This window comes from Sebastes fasciatus, chromosome 2 (genome assembly GCF_043250625.1).
Source record: "Sebastes fasciatus isolate fSebFas1 chromosome 2, fSebFas1.pri, whole genome shotgun sequence".
Lineage (NCBI taxonomy): Eukaryota > Metazoa > Chordata > Actinopteri > Perciformes > Sebastidae > Sebastes > Sebastes fasciatus.
Genome location: NC_133796.1, coordinates 19,291,671 through 19,307,622, shown reverse-complemented (window position 1 = coordinate 19,307,622; position 15,952 = coordinate 19,291,671). Strand labels below are relative to the sequence as shown.

Genomic DNA, 15,952 nt, shown 5'->3' with positions numbered 1-15,952 from the left:
TCTGGGAGTTTGAACAATGTTTGGCTGCACAGCATGAGTTTGTAAAGACTAGTCGGGCCGCTGCTTGTTGTCTCATTCCTTCAATTGTTTATCCACCTTCTGCTCGACATTTCTAAAATATACAGTTTTTGGTGTTAGATAGCAGTATCATTAAATTAATAGATTAGTTATGTTTTTCAAACAACTGTCATAGTTATGGGGCCAAACTAGATCATAGGCAATGCATTACAAAAAATGTCACTTCCTCATTTCCTTGACCTTTGCTGAGTTAAGTCATTGCTAATATTTTGATGACCCGAGGTTTCTGCAGAACTTCAGTTAAGGTCTACTGTAGGTCACCAGAGAGACTTACTGAAACTAGAATAAGAAGAGAGAGTTGGGCGGTGAGAGATGGGAGGAAATGATGTGATCAGGGGGTTTGGCTTGTTGTTAATCATTGAGTTTGAGCGGAGGTTGGTCTCTGCTCAGTGGACTCAGCTAGTGAGAACCAAACAAGACTATCAGGAGGGAAGAAACGGACCTGTATTTGAATATGTGCACGCAGTGAATTACTTTTTCATCATCATTTCATTGGAGTGCGTGCAGTTGTATCGTGCACTGACAGAGGAACACAGCAAACCAGCTAGGAGAGTGTTTGTGGTGTTGTCTGTTGCACATCAAGATGCTTGTTGTTCACCTTGTTGGCTCCTTCTTCTCCAAACTCCATGAGGACCCCACGAAGAAGGTAAGAACTACTCCACAACTTTAACTAAACTTTTGTTTAACAGCAGTAATCCTCAGCATTAAAGAGACGTCTTTCAAGATGTAATCTGCTACAGACTAGGTATTATGAGATTGCTATTCAAACTGAAATGTCCTTTTTAAAACATAATCAGTCAAATTGTAATATGCAGAATTTGCTAAATTCCATTGCAAAAAAGTGTATTCATGACTTTGATTTATCTGGCATAATTATTGAGAAACATTATATATGCAAATCATGGCTAGTTCATCCAAAAGATTTATTAGACTTCAGTTTTGTTAATTAAAAAAATAAAATATGTACTCTTCATTTGTTGCTCTAATGCCGTACTTATTAGTATGAGAAATTGATATTAAAGGATAAAAAAAAGGCAAATCTTGAGATTTATATCCAGCACTTGACTGGCTGACGTGTTGCTGACATCACATGCCCACAACTATCTTTATGAAATCCAAAAGATAACACTGTGATAAGATGATCAAGGTGCCGTAATCATTAGTTACTGTGTCACCTCTCGTCTCTCCTGAGTAATAATTAACAACTCTCCCTTGCAGCGTCACGACTCCTCTGATAGTGCAGATGGGATCAACACTAACTGTCCCAGGGACAATATATTGACACGCCCACTCGCACTACACACATTCACACTCAAACACAAATACAGTGTGACACACAGCTAGAGTGACCTTGTTTGGCTGAGTGTACAGGGTGGGACTGAGCGTGGGAGAGCTGTTTGATTCATACTTTTTTTGTAATTTCTTAAGAAGATCAGCAGTTTTATCTTTTTTTACACCCTTAATTTTGCAACCACTTGTGGCAGTAAAAAGTCCATAGTCTCCGACAACGTGTCCCACATTCAAGCGACACTCCCTGGATTAAGTTACTGTTAACCACAAAATGACCTTTGAGCTTTTGATACGAGTACTGAATTTGAGTTTAGTACATGCTGTAACACATCTTGTGACATTTTAAATGTTTGCCACATGCAAACCTTCAAGATAGAAACCAATATATTTGCTGATGACAGATAACTCTTCCCATCAAGTCCAAGTCTTCACAACTATAATGTGAATATACCTCAAATTTGAGGGTTGAATAAACAAAGCTGAGAGAGTGTGGTCTTGTCCAAACACATTTGTTCTGCTGCTCCTCTTCGGTTATTACTTTGTTGGCAAGATAGAAAACACAGAATAAATCAGTATGCCTCATTTCTCTTTGCCTCTGTTTGCTGACCGTTTGCTCTGTTTCTCCTTTAATGTTTTTAGGTGGACAGGTTTCTGTACGCCATGCGTCTCCATGACGACCAGTTAAGTGACATCTCGGCTCGTTTCCAGGCTGAGATGAAGAAGGGCCTTTCAGGGGAAAGCAACGCCGCAGCAGCGGTGAAGATGCTGCCAACACACGTCCACTCCACTCCTGATGGATCAGGTAATGCACATTAAGGGTTCACACACTTTTTCAGGCTGCTGTGTAGGTCAGTGTGTTCTGAAGAAACATATAATACAGATCATTTGCCTCTTTTCTCCACTCCTGCAGAGAAAGGACAGTTTCTGGCGTTGGATCTTGGAGGCTCCAGGTTTAAGGTGCTCCAAGTTAAAGTGAGAGAGGGCATGGGCATCAGGAGGGGAGGAGTGGAGATGGTGGAGAAGACCTACCCCATACCGAAGGAGCTACTCAATGGGAGAGGAGCAGAGGTACGGAGGAGAGGAACAAGGGAATGTGAAGAGTTTTGAACAAGGATGGGAGCAGAAGTAGGGGGTTTGAGGAGGGTTCAACAACAGGGAGGGGGTTAAATAGGTAACACATTTTCAAACGTTCTTCTTGACTGTCGTCATGTCTTCTCTCCCTCTCTGCAGCTATTTGATCACGTCTCAGAGTCTCTGAAGGACTTCCTGCATGAGAAGAAGATCAGTTTGGAGGAGAAACATCCTCTGGCCTTCACTTTCTCTTTCCCCTGTGAACAGTCCACCTTAAATCAGGTACTGACACTCTACGTCAGTGGTTCTCAAAGTTTCTGGGACCAGGGACTCCTTACAGGGGAGAAAAGTTTCCAAGGACCCCCTCTTAATCGTTCACCAATTAAACATATATGCTTACTGACACTTGTTCTCTTAGATGCCATAGGAGCTATTTGTATTCTGAAACGTTTCAATCTAAATACTTCAGACCTGTTTCATGATAAACAGAAACACATTTCAATTTGAATTTTGCAATGCTATTGAATGTTAATACCACTTATATACCTTTAAACAGAGGGGGATTTTATTAGGGCCCGAGCACCGTGAAGTCCCTATTGAAACTGTAGTGTTTCTCTGCGGCTGTGGCTCAGAGGGTAGAGCAGGTTGTCCACCAATCGGAAGGTCGGTGGTTCGATCCCCTGCTGCTCCAGGTCACATGTTGCTGTGTCCTTGAGCAAGACACTTAACCCCAAATATTTAGATTAGATCCTAATGGGCAAAGTTGGCAGCCTCTGCCATCAGTGTATGAATGTGTGAATACTGACATGTAGTGTAAAGCGCTTTCAGTGGTCGGAAGACTAAAAAGCGCTATATAAGTCCAAGTCCATTTACCATTCTTTTTCTTTTTCTCCCAAATGAATCGCCCTTTTGAGACCTTAACATGTTCAAAAAGTTACTTGACAGCATTTATTGCCTACATTTCAAGTAATTGATCTTAAAAGCTTTCAGACACAACAGTAACAAGACTGGCGTAGTCCTAAATCCAGATATTTAAACTTAACAGTCTAAAGCTGACTTTCTGTAAGTGCTTCAACTTAAAAATAATGAACTTATTGCTGTGTGTCACAATCATATCAGAGTTTCTATTGGCCCAAAGCTAACATGGGTGGGAGTATATGGAGGCAATATGTTTGTTTTATTGGCGCAAGTGGTCCTCATCTGTAGATATGCACTTTTTAATGATAAAGCACAATTTTATAATTTATAGTAAATTATTCCGCGGACCCCCTGACAGAGTGCCAAGGACCCCTGGGTGTCCCTGGACCCCACTTTGAGAATCACTGCTCTACATCCATCTGGTTTTCATGACCTGCACCTGCAGTATATGTTACTTTTTTACTGTTTTCTTTCTTTCTCTGTAGGGATTATTGTTAAACTGGAGTAAGAACTACCAGGCTCGAGGCCTTCGGGGTAAAGATGTGGTCCAGGCCCTCAGAGGGGCTATTGACAGAACTGGGGTAGGACGCCTGTATTCACTACAGTATACAGAAGCTACTATTACTTACCTGTATATGACCCACTAACTATTTTTCATTTATCAGACAGGCCAGTAAAGTTACTGAGCTCATTCTACTGATTATCTTACCCACTTTTCATCACTTAGATCTGACTGCACTTCATTCAGTATACAAACTGTACTGGTTGATGTTATGTTAACCTTAGCTCACTCTGCAGGGTATGGACGTAGAGGTGTTAGCCATGGTTAACGACACTGTAGCAACCATGATGACCTGCGGTTTTGATGACCAGTACTGTGAAGTAGGACTCATCATTGGTGAGTACATTCATCTTTAGAGTAGATATCATTATTCACTATACCTGTTAAACACCTAAACACCTCGGGATACTGCTTTGTAGCTTAAGACTGTGTTTTGATATGTGTGTATGTATCTGTGCATGTACTGTACACGGGGGATGGACAAAAAAAGAACACAATATAATGAAGTCCAACAAAACAACAGTCTCAAAACTTACAATAGAATTGAATTGAGACCTTTGTAAATGTCCTAAAAGTTAGAATTAATTTTTGTTTTAAATTGAACACATTTAGGCCTACTATGATGAAATAATAAATAAAAAGTTGTTGCACCTTTAGTTAAAGGTACAGTGTGTAGGATTTGGCAACATCTAGTGGTGTGGTTGTAGATTGAAACCAACTGAGTACTCCTCCACTCACTCCTCCCTTTCCAAAACTGTGGTAACATGAGCTGCTGAGATGAGTGCAAAACTGTGGCACCGTTCGCCTCGCTCAGAGGCCATCCAACCGTAATAACACTACTTTTGAGCAACGGAAGTCAGACACGTTACCGCAGTTTCACAAGCGTGTCGGAGAACTACGGTGGCCTTCAGGTTAAGTAAAAATGTGAAAGGCTCTCTCTAGAGCCAGTGTTTGATTTGTCCTTTCTGGGCTACTGTAGAAACATGGCGGAGCAACATGAAGAGCTCATTCTAAGCTAACAAAAACAGTGATTCTTAGTTTCGGGTGATTGTACACTAATGCAAACATAGTTATGAATATTATACTCCATTTCTGCCAATAGATCCCCTGAAATGTTACACACTGTTCCTTTAAACTGTTGCTCCCTCTAGTGGTTCACTGTATTAATGCATGTGTGTTAGGGAGTGATTATTTTGTCTGAATGCTTTTGTTCTCTGTGTTTGAACCATTTTGACTGGACTTTTTGAGTGGAAATATTAGGGGGTTATCTTATAGTTAGTTCATGATTATGACTTAATTTTAAGGTTAGGTTAGATTTAACATGTGATCATTTAAAGATAGAAAATAAATGTAACCAGAACAAGTTTCTTTGAATAGTATTTGGATGTCCTTGTATGTTGGTGTGTTTAGGTACTGGCACCAATGCGTGCTACATGGAGGAGCTGCGTCACGTTGACCTGGTGGAAGGAGACGAGGGCCGGATGTGTGTGAACACCGAGTGGGGAGCCTTTGGAGACGACGGGGCTCTGGATGATTACATCACTGAGTTTGACAGAGATGTGGACGCAGCCTCCAACAACCCTGGAAAACAAATGTGAGGAGAGCGGCTTTGACTTTTCTCATGATATGAAATGTTATGGCACAGCATGTATGACACAATACCAACCCCTTTGTTTCTTGTTTCCCTCCTTGTAGCCTAGAGAAGATGGTCAGTGGGATGTATCTGGGTGAGTTAGTGAGGCTGGTTGTGTTAAAGATGGCTAAACTGGGAAAGCTGTTTGATGGACATGTGTCTAATGCCCTGAAGACTAAAGGGAGGATAACCACTGCACATGTAGCAGCCATGGAGGAGTAAGTTACTGTATCTGTCTGTCTGTCTGTCTGTCTGTGTCCCTCTGAGTAAAAACAAGTGATACCATACATGTCTGTCTATTTCAGGTACAAAAATGGTCTGAACAACACCAGGAACATTCTCATGGGTCTTGATTTGACTCCAACAGATGACGACTGTGTTGCTGTTCAACATGTCAGCACCGTAGTGTCCTTCAGGTCCTCAAATCTGGTGGCTGCAGGACTGGCTGCAATCTTGACTCGAATTAAGCAAAACCGACATTTGAGGACATTTAGGATTACTGTAGGTGTGGATGGAACCGTGTACAAGACGCATCCACAGTAAGTTATTATAGAAATATTCACTAATAATCATATGCCAGTAGTGCACATCAACAGGCCTTTTTCATTTGGAGATACAATATCTTGAATTATCCTGCTTTCTAGTCACATTTTAATAGCAGATACCTTGAATTATCACTGGTCACATTGACCATTTGTAGGTATCTAAATTGTTATATATTAATTTATATATATATAATTATGGATTCGTATTTGTTAAAGGCACAGTGTGTAGGATTTGGTGGCATCTAGTGGTGTGGTTGCAGATTGCAACCAACTGATTGTCCCTCCACTCGCTCCTCCCTTTACAAGACTGTGGCACTGTTCGCCTTGCTTAGAGGCCATCCTTACCATAGTAACACTACTTTAGGAGCAACGGAAGTCAGACGGCAAAAACACAGTTTTGAATATAATATTTGATTTCTGCTAATAGATCCCCGAAATGTTACACACTGTTCCTTTAAATCAACTTGCCACACTGTGCCAGACTTCTACATTGGGGAATATACAATAGTAGTGATGTTGTTGCAGCTGATACAGATAAACATTATACTCCTTCCATTTCAGGTATGCTAAACGTCTCCATAAAGTAGTGCGGCGGCTGCACCCTGAGTGCCAAGTCAGGTTTGTCCTCTCAGACAGTGGCAGCAGCAAAGGAGCCGCTCTGGTGACAGCAGTCGCCCAACGACTGGCATCACGAAGGCAACAGGTTAGGATGCTGTGTGTGTTTGTTTTGTGTGCATAAAAATGTCACTATATCCTGACAGTAGTGCATGAGACAGATAATCTGTGGGAAAAAAAATCATGTTCCTCTGTGTCCTCCTGTGCTCCTAATGGCATTTGAAAGATTTCACCGCACCGGAACCAAAACAACCAATGAAAGCAGTCAATCACTGCAAGCGAAACTTGCAACTTGAACTCCGATCAAACGGTCAAACTAGGCAGCGCTGATCAAAAATGTTTTCAGATACATATTTTAGTGTAATGTGTAGCTGTAAAATTAGAAAATTTGTGACCCAAGCACCATGTTCAAAATAGCCAAAACTAAGTACCGCCCACCGGCAAGAGCAAATCCTCTCATTTTACAGCTAAAGAGTTCATGAGTTTCATGAGCAGTGATTGACAGCTGCGTTAGAGACTGTTCAGCTCTAATTGGTTGTTTTCCTTCAGGCGTGGAGAAGTCTGGCAAATGCCATTAGGAGCACTAAAAGGAGGCAGAGGAACATGATTTCTTTCAGATTACCTGTCTCATGCACTACTATGAGGATATAGTGACAGTTTTATAAAAATAACTTTTAGCACATTTGCCCAAAGTTACCAACTGCAGCTTTAATGTTATCATATTTGATATTATACAGTATCTCTTACGTGTATCGCAGGTGGATGAGACGCTGTCGCCCTTCAGACTGAGCCGAGAGACGCTCCAGCTGGTGAAGACCAGGATGAGGGCGGGGCTGGAGGCAGGGCTGAAGAGTAAAGGCTCTTCTGCTATCAAGATGCTGCCTTCTTTTGTGTACCATACACCTGATGGCACAGGTCAGAAACTAAATTTAAACACACAATGAACAATTAAAAGTTGTTTAAATTTTTTCCCATGAATAAATTGAACTGAATTATGTAAAAACAGATTATTTTTGTGTGTGTTTTTCCAGAGCATGGAAAGTATCTTGCGTTGGATCTGGGAGGATCAAACTTCAGAGTGTTGCTGGTGAAGTTTAAACCTTACCTTAAAGGTCTGCAACAGAACTCACGACTTTACCGCAAGATCTACACCATACCACTGGAGATAATGCAGGGAAGTGGAGAAGAGGTAGGAGGACATTTTGTTGTAGTGATAGTGCTAAATAATGCAGACAGAAAGACTTACAGTGGCAGACAGATAACATGAAACTGTTGGGTCCAGGACTTTGAATCCACCCGGTCCACCGACTTCGAGTTGACTGAGTCGTCTGACATTGTGACATGAAACAGTGACTTCACGGTGAAAAACAAATCAATCTCTGAACCCATTGGCTGGCTGGTCTGACGACAGATAAGCCTCTGGGGGCAAGGAGCTATATTTCTGGGGTAGCCTGCGGATATCCGGCCAAGACTTCCTTTTCCGTGCGCTGAGATGCGAGGCTGGAGTTGAGAGACGATGTGTACAACCGGATTGTTTCACAAGTAGCCAGTTGACACGCTCATTTTAAACAAATAAAAAGCAAAATCATCATGAGACGATAGCCGATGGGTGTCCAGATTGCATTTCGGCCAATGCGTTCTTGCGTGCTTCTTTTGCTCTCCACACGGACTGTTTACCTGCATTCAACCAAAACCTGCTTGAACGTGATTCATCAATATTACTCGGAAACTACAAACTGCACATAATACATAAAATACTACAAACGGAAACCAGAACGCTTCCAGTACCAAAATCTTGTGCAATTGCCTACAGATATACAGATTCTACATGTGAATGCAGAATCTGTTTATAGAGACTAAAAAGTAATCAGCCAATGAGTGCGCCAGGGGCGGGACTAACGTTGTTGTCGAGCTGTTGTGAAGCGTTGTCAAGCTTAGCACCGTAGACGCCATGTCTTCTCAGCATCGCCCTTCATCGTAGTTTGTTTTAACTTTGCTCTGCTCCACTCTTAAAACCCTGGCAAAACTAGTGGCTACGCATCAGTGTTGACTTAAAATAACGTTAGATTCAGGCGGATACATTGGTCTCTGATTGGTTAGGAAAATATAATCCTGCTAGATTCCACCAAATCCTCCTCACTGCACCTTTAATGAGTATTTGAATTACTGAGCAAAGAAACACATTTCAAGAGAATGAATATGACCTTCCACTTCTGACAGGCTTTCTTAGGCGGCATTGCATGAAAGTACACACTTGATAATTTTTCATTCAAAATCTTTCTCTGTCTGTCTCTAGTTGTTTGATCATATAGCGCAGTGTGTGGGGGACTTCCTGGACTACATGGGGATGAAGAACGCTCGTCTTCCTGCAGGCTTCACCTTCTCTTTCCCCTGCGAGCAGACAGCTATTGACACGGTAATCAGAGTGGTTCTTCTTGGGCCTGAATTCAGTTATGTTTAGTTTGTTACAACTCTCTCTCTCAAATTTAAGTAACCTTTGTCTGTTCCTTAGGGCACGTTGTTGAGCTGGACCAAAGGCTTCAAGGCCACAAACTGTGAAGGACATGATGTTGTTGGCATGCTGAGGGACGCCATCAAGAGACGCAACGTGAGTCAAAACACAGCAGAATAGAGTTAATAATGATGATGACCTGGGTTTTGTCAGATGAGGGGAAAGAGTTATGTTGCAGTCTTTCCTATTTGTACGTATTTGTTTATGTAAGATGCACCACAAAATGAATGGAAATTATGATGACAAATGAATATATATTATATATTGCAGGCTAGAGCACATTTCTTGGATGTTGAGTCATGTACTAAAGGCCTGTTCTTGTATGTACTGCATGTATGTTTGTACCAATAGGAGTTTGACTTGGATGTAATGGCAGTAGTCAATGACACAGTGGGGACCATGATGAGCTGTGCCTATGAAGACCCTCAGTGTGAAATTGGACTGATTGCTGGTATGTGACCTTCAGAGTGTTTGCATTTTTTACAGTGACAAAATGACATTTTGGCTAGTTGGCAGTAACTTAATGTGCATTTTCAGGCGTTGGTCTTTGTATTCCAATCAAGGAAACTACTGGCAAGTCTTTCAGACTCGTGGAAAAAACAAACATATTCTTCTAAACTTTGTCTATTTGTGTCTGTAGATTTCTCCTAAAATTATCAAAAGTTAGCATCTTTGTTCGAATTTTACAATCTTTAAATGCCTCTTTCTCAAAAGGAAGTTTTTCTCACACTCAAATCTTCACTTCAGTAGCACTTAAATACACCAAACCTTCCAGTTTCATTCCTATCTATAATCTGAAGGTTTCTACGGAGGGGTTTGTTCATAAATCATTCATAGCCTGATTTATAAAACATTTTATAGCTAAAAACACAGCAGATTCTTTATGGCTGATGACATTATTTTTTGATCTATGGAGTGATGGTAAATTCATATAACGCCCTTCTAGTCTTCCGACCACTCAAAGTGCTTTACACTACATGTCAGCATTCACCCATTCACACACACATTCATACACTGATGGCCGAGGCTGCCAACCTGCCCATCAGGATCTAATCTAAATACTCATTCACACTCCAATGGCACAGCCTTCTGGAGCAATTTGGGGTTAGGTGTCTTGCTCAAGGACACGTCGACATGTAACCGGAGGAGCCGGGGATCGAGACGTTGACCTTCCGATTGATGAACAAACTGCTCCACCCTCTGAGCCACATCCACCCCCTCAGTGATAAAAATATATACCCCAAATTCCCTCTGTAAAACAATTTTGACTCAACAATGTCAACAAAATGAAACAATAATTTTGAACCTGCCGTCAACCAATGTTCAAATTTCCAATGTTCACTCACCGTGTGTGTTTCTGTTCTGGAAGTGTATGCAAATTAGCACATATTTTATAAGATAATGCCTCATTTGCATATTTAAACATACATTATCAGAAAACTTGAATTATAAAATAATGGTCTTAATGTAAGTAATCTACTGGGAAAGTTTCATGCTGATATCTATTAGTTAATTTGTTTTTTAACCCTTTCCATCTTAAGGCTTGAATTATGTTTAGGGTCGTGGTCAGTCTTAGTCGTAGTTATGATTGTTAAGATGGAAACAATCATTCACCAATCAGGGTTCTGACAAGTACTGTAATAAAATGCATGTTTGTGTGTGTGCTTGCTACTGAGTTTAACAAACATATCCTGAATGCTTGCTTTATTGTAATTGTAATGTTTTATATATAACACAGAGACCATGTGACTGTGTTTGACAGGAACTGGCACTAATGTTTGTTACATGGAGGAGCTGAGGAACATCGAGAAGACTGAACAAAAGACAGGAAATGTGGAGAGAAAAGAGGGGACGCCTGAAGGAGCGCAGGTTAAGGTAGAAGAACTGTCATAAAACACTCACAGTGTTTGGTTTGTCAGGGAGCTGAGGTGATGTTAAATTAATCTTTTGATGCTCCTGCTCCCAGCAGGATGATGGGACGGAAAGAGAGAGAAAGAAGGGGGAGGCTGAGATACCGAGGATGTGTATAAACACAGAGTGGGGAGGTCTGGGCGATGATGGCTCTCTGGATGACATCATCACACCTTACGACGTTGAGGTCGACCAACACTCTCTCAACCCTGGAAAACAAAGGTTAGAAACACCCACTGTGTGTGTGCTGACCTCTTGATGCTCCATGCTCATCAAACACACACATTGAATGTAATGTTTGATCAGCATGTGTGTGTATCCTGTGACTCAGGATTTCAGCACAGTGACTTATTTGTGTGTATTTGCATATATATGAGGACATTCTCACACGTGTACATGTTTATTTTTAAAGATTGTGTTAATCATGTGGTTGTGTGCTTGTGTGTTTAGACCAGGGCTAAAACAAAAAAATATATGTTTAGTAAACTGAAACTATATAAAAACTAAATCCTTCAAGAAAAATTAAAACTAGATTGAAACGATTTTGCCAGGGTAAAAAACTAATAAAAATAAAATAAATCAGTTTTAGTTTTTTAGCTCTAATAAATCACTACAGAAAAAAAGGAGAAGACATGAATTTCCATCAACTCTTGTGACATTGAACCATAGAAACTGAATGGACTTGACCTTCCAGGAGATGGCGATATGCCGCGATCGCTTCACTAAAGTAGTGTGAAGATTAAACATTAAACGTTATGGCCATTCCTACACAGTTCTCCAGCCATGTGTTTTGTATGTATATGTAGTTACATACTTCTGAGACATTATAGCTGGCCCTAACAAAAACAAACTAAAACTACTCGTTAAACTAAAACTAAACCTTTCTGGAAAACTCAAAATAAACTAAAACTAGCAAACACTAAACTAAACTAAATTGAAAAGTCAAAACTAACATAAAATAAAAACTAATTGAAAAATCAATACTATTATAACCTTGGTTTAGGCCTATTACTTGCATACTTTTATGCACATGTATGTGTCTTTTGCTGCAGTGATTGTGTGTGTTTTAAACTGAGCTGTTCGGTAACTCGATCAGGCGATCACGTGGTCTTTGTGGATCTAACAACAAATGATTTGTGTCTTTGTGAGTGTGCAGGTTTGAAAAGCTGACCAGTGGGATGTATTTAGGAGAAGTTGTTCGTCAGGTATTGCTGGATTTAACCAGAGGAGGTTTGCTGTTCAGAGGACGCGTCACTGAAGCTTTAAAAACACCTGGAATATTTCAGACCAAATACCTGTCACAAATAGAGAGGTAGGAGAAACTGTGACTGCATGTGCAAATGTATGCATGTCTCTTTCAGATCATTTCCAACCCCTCAGAATAAAAATTGTGTTCCCTATTCAATGATGCCTTTTAAATCTGCAAATGATACCTCCTTCTAACACGCACACACCAGGGAAGCATGTAAATGTGTGGTTGTATTTTAATGTAATATGTGTGTAAATGTTTTGTCTCCCCCTAGTGACCGCCTGGCTCTACTGCAGGTCAGATCCATCCTCCAGCAGCTGGGGCTCGACAGCACTTGTGACGACAGCATCATTGTCAAAGAGGTAGAAGACAGAAAATAATGAGCAAACCTGTTTGTAGACAAACAGCTGTTTCAGTGCAGTTTCAGACTTTCAACCAACTTTTAGACGTGCGTGTTTTTGAAGTAAAATACAATTTTAAGGACATAATCATTGTTATATTGTAATTGTGAGGCACAAACAGATATTTTAAGCAATTGTCTTTGATAATTTGACATTAATAACAATCTATTTTACTACTTTAGTAGCCTCCCACAGTCAGACCACATCTCACAAGACTTAAAGCTGAAGTATGCGAGATTGGATCAAATATGATTAAAAAAAGTTATTTTTATAAAACGGTCACTATATCCTGACAGTAGTGCATGAGACAGGTAATCTGAAAATAATCATGTGCCCCTATGTCCTCCGGTGTTCCTAATGACATCCGCGAGATTTCACAGACTGGAGGAAAACAACCAATCAGAGCCGAGAAGGAGTCTGCCGTCTCTGAGCAGCTGTCAATCACTTGCAAACTCCGATCAAACGGTCAAACTAGGCAGCGCTGATCAAATATGAATCAATATTCTGTTACTGTAATGCCTATTTCTCACCTCAAATGTTTCCAGAAACATCTTGTAGTGTACTGTTTAGCTGTAAAATGAGAAAGTTTGTGACCCGGCAGCCATGTTGAGATCTAAATGCAATGCAACCATCATTAATGTTAAACTTTTGAACCTTGTTAACTAGAGTTAAGCATTTAGATGTAAAATATCATAATCTGCCACCCTTTGGCCCAATTCTTGTCTCAGATTTGTCCCAAAAGCCAGAGAGAGGTTAAGAGTTTAAATTTTGACACGTCCCAGAAAATCCTGTCCTCTGTTGCAACCTTTGGGATTCAGTAAGATTTCTTTCTACTGGTCGAGGAGTGATATGATATTGTGTGGCTCAGAAAACTGTGGCACCAACAGTCTGTAAAGTGTTGCAATGATGATAATGGTTTTCATTGTTATATGCAGGTATGTGGGGCAGTGTCACGTCGTGCAGCTCAGCTGTGTGGGGCAGGAATGGCGGCCGTGGTCGATAAGATCAGAGAGAACCGAGGACTGGACCATCTGGACATCACTATAGGGGTGGACGGGACACTCTACAAACTACATCCACAGTGAGTTATTTCTGTTGTAGTCATGGTGCGCTACAGGCACAAAACGACTTAAAAAGTTCAATTAAATGTTGTTTTTTCACTTGTTTCCCCTTTTTTTGCTTCTTCAAATTACTTTATAAAACGCTAAATAGTTTTTTCTTCTTCTGCGTCTGTTTCTAGTTTCTCTCCAGTCCTCCAAGAGACTGCCAGACTTTTGGCTCCTCAGTGTAACGCGACCTTCCTGCCATCAGAGGAAGGCAGCGGGAAGGGTGCCGCCCTCATCACAGCTGTGGCCAGACAGAAGATGGAGATGTAACTTCACACGACTGAAAAAAATTACAAAATGTTTTCTCATAATTTGGAATGCCAAATTGCCTCAGTGCCTCAGTACTGGTGGTCTCGTCGTTGGGAGAGCTGCAGACCGACATCATGTGTCACCATGGATACAAATGGATTCAACAACACCTTATTTTCACCTGACCGCAAGGGGGAGCCTCACCGGAAGGGCATAAAACATGCAGACGTTTTCACTGCATGATCCCTCACAGGATTCCCACCCATGAACACAGCCATGTGTGCTGCATTGTGCAGTCAAGGGTCCTTGAGGGGGTCCCAGGGGGTCACCAGCAAAAAGGGGAATAATATATTTCACTGTAATTCCATCCATAAGCAACACAATGACAGAATGTATGACTATTTTGGTCATGGGTTTCATACACTTTCTGTAATAAAACATCTAAAAGCAATAATCCCATTAGATGGGGGAGCCTGGGACAAAACCTTATCAAAGGTCAGAGGGTCTAATTGATGCTTTAGGGGTCCTTTACGTTAAAAAGTTTGGGAACCACTGCCTTGTAATATTTAAAGAGCTGGATTTCAACTAATGGATTTATACAAAATGATAAGCTTGTTGACCCAAAAACCCCTTTGTTATTTGTCCCTTAAAAAGCCTTATTTTATTGTTGGCTCTGTATTAGAGATGGACTACACTCTCTGAATTTCAAAATAAATATATGACAGGCCAAGCATACATATTTGGTTCTTGAGGGCTCCAAACCGAAGCTTTCTACTTTCCAATCATCCCCAAGTCAGCTGTGGGAAAAGTGTCACACCCACAGCTGCATGATCACATGCCATTGTTAGCCGTGCACTGATTAGACGCTCTGCCTTCGTTACCAGGGCTGAGAAAGAACGCTCATATCAAAAATCACACACTGCAAACTACTCATGGTTGGCGCTTTATGTGAGACCAAACCTTAAGGATATACTGTATATACAGCTGTCATAATAACATGCACCATTGCAACTGTAATGTAGATTGATAATAAGCTTCAGTTGTCAAAATGTGATCTGTACATGTGGTGTGATTCTCTCTGAAGAACTGAACAGTCCCATCACTTCAGCACCCACCCACACTAAATCTATGAAGTGTTTCCATTCAACTTTTACACTGCAGTAATTTACATCAGTTATTTGGTGACGTTCTTCATTTCTGAACCAGATGATTCCTTCACACTAACGTAATAGATTATTGTTTTTTATTACACAGCTTTGTTGAATACTAGATTCACGGATGTTCTGTGGTCTGGTATTTCTTTATAGCAGACCGTTGCTATGTATAACGGACCGTTGCTATGGGCGCGGTTCTGATGTCAGACTCTGGCGGACCGTTTTGTGTCAAATTATTGATTTCTTAAGTAAGTAGCTGTGTAAAAAGCGGGATAATGTACAGCTAGCGGGTCATTGTTGTGAAATAAACCCCTTCAGGGATCTTGGTTTATTTCACAACAATGACTGGCTGCGTGTGTGCATGTGTTAGTCAGCTCTATCTCTGTATTGATGAAGGGCAGGAGGAGGACTGGAATGCCGCCGACCACATTTCCCAAAAATAAAAACAACCAGCGCTCTGTTTGCTCATTCTGGACTGACTCTCTGTCCTTGTGATCATCTGTCTCTTTGTTTCTCTGTCTGATAACTGAATAACTAGGTCAGGTGCACTGTATGTCTTTGTGAATGTGATGGTTATACATTTTATCAACTGTACTAGGGCAGAAAATAAAATTGTTTGTGTTGTGTTGCATCATAATCTCGAACTACTGATTTGACA

The 15,952-nt window shown here is 40.8% G+C and overlaps 1 protein-coding gene across 1 annotated transcript; it reads left to right on the top strand.

Moving 5' to 3' along the window:
• Positions 1-465: 465 nt before the first annotated feature.
• On the top strand, positions 466-15,100 carry LOC141754175 (hexokinase HKDC1-like). The gene is made up of 21 exons (XM_074613081.1): positions 466-724; positions 2,008-2,170; positions 2,279-2,436; positions 2,599-2,721; positions 3,843-3,938; positions 4,156-4,255; positions 5,330-5,513; positions 5,615-5,770; positions 5,858-6,091; positions 6,659-6,800; positions 7,471-7,627; positions 7,744-7,901; positions 9,009-9,128; positions 9,225-9,320; positions 9,576-9,675; positions 10,987-11,057; positions 11,194-11,357; positions 12,292-12,447; positions 12,659-12,746; positions 13,721-13,866; positions 14,026-15,100. Exons 1-21 carry the CDS (start codon positions 662-664, stop codon positions 14,159-14,161), a joined length of 2,811 nt encoding a protein of 936 aa, XP_074469182.1. The 5' UTR covers positions 466-661; the 3' UTR covers positions 14,162-15,100.
• Positions 15,101-15,952: the final 852 nt, after the last annotated feature.

Coding starts and splice junctions, on each gene's coding strand:
- LOC141754175 (XM_074613081.1), top strand. CDS start 662: ATGCTTGTTGTTCACCTTGTTGGCTCCTTCTTCTCCAAACTCCATGAG. Junction 725..2,007: donor ATGAGGACCCCACGAAGAAG/GTAAGAACTACT, acceptor TAATGTTTTTAG/GTGGACAGGTTTCTGTACGC. Junction 6,092..6,658: donor GTGTACAAGACGCATCCACA/GTAAGTTATTAT, acceptor CTTCCATTTCAG/GTATGCTAAACGTCTCCATA.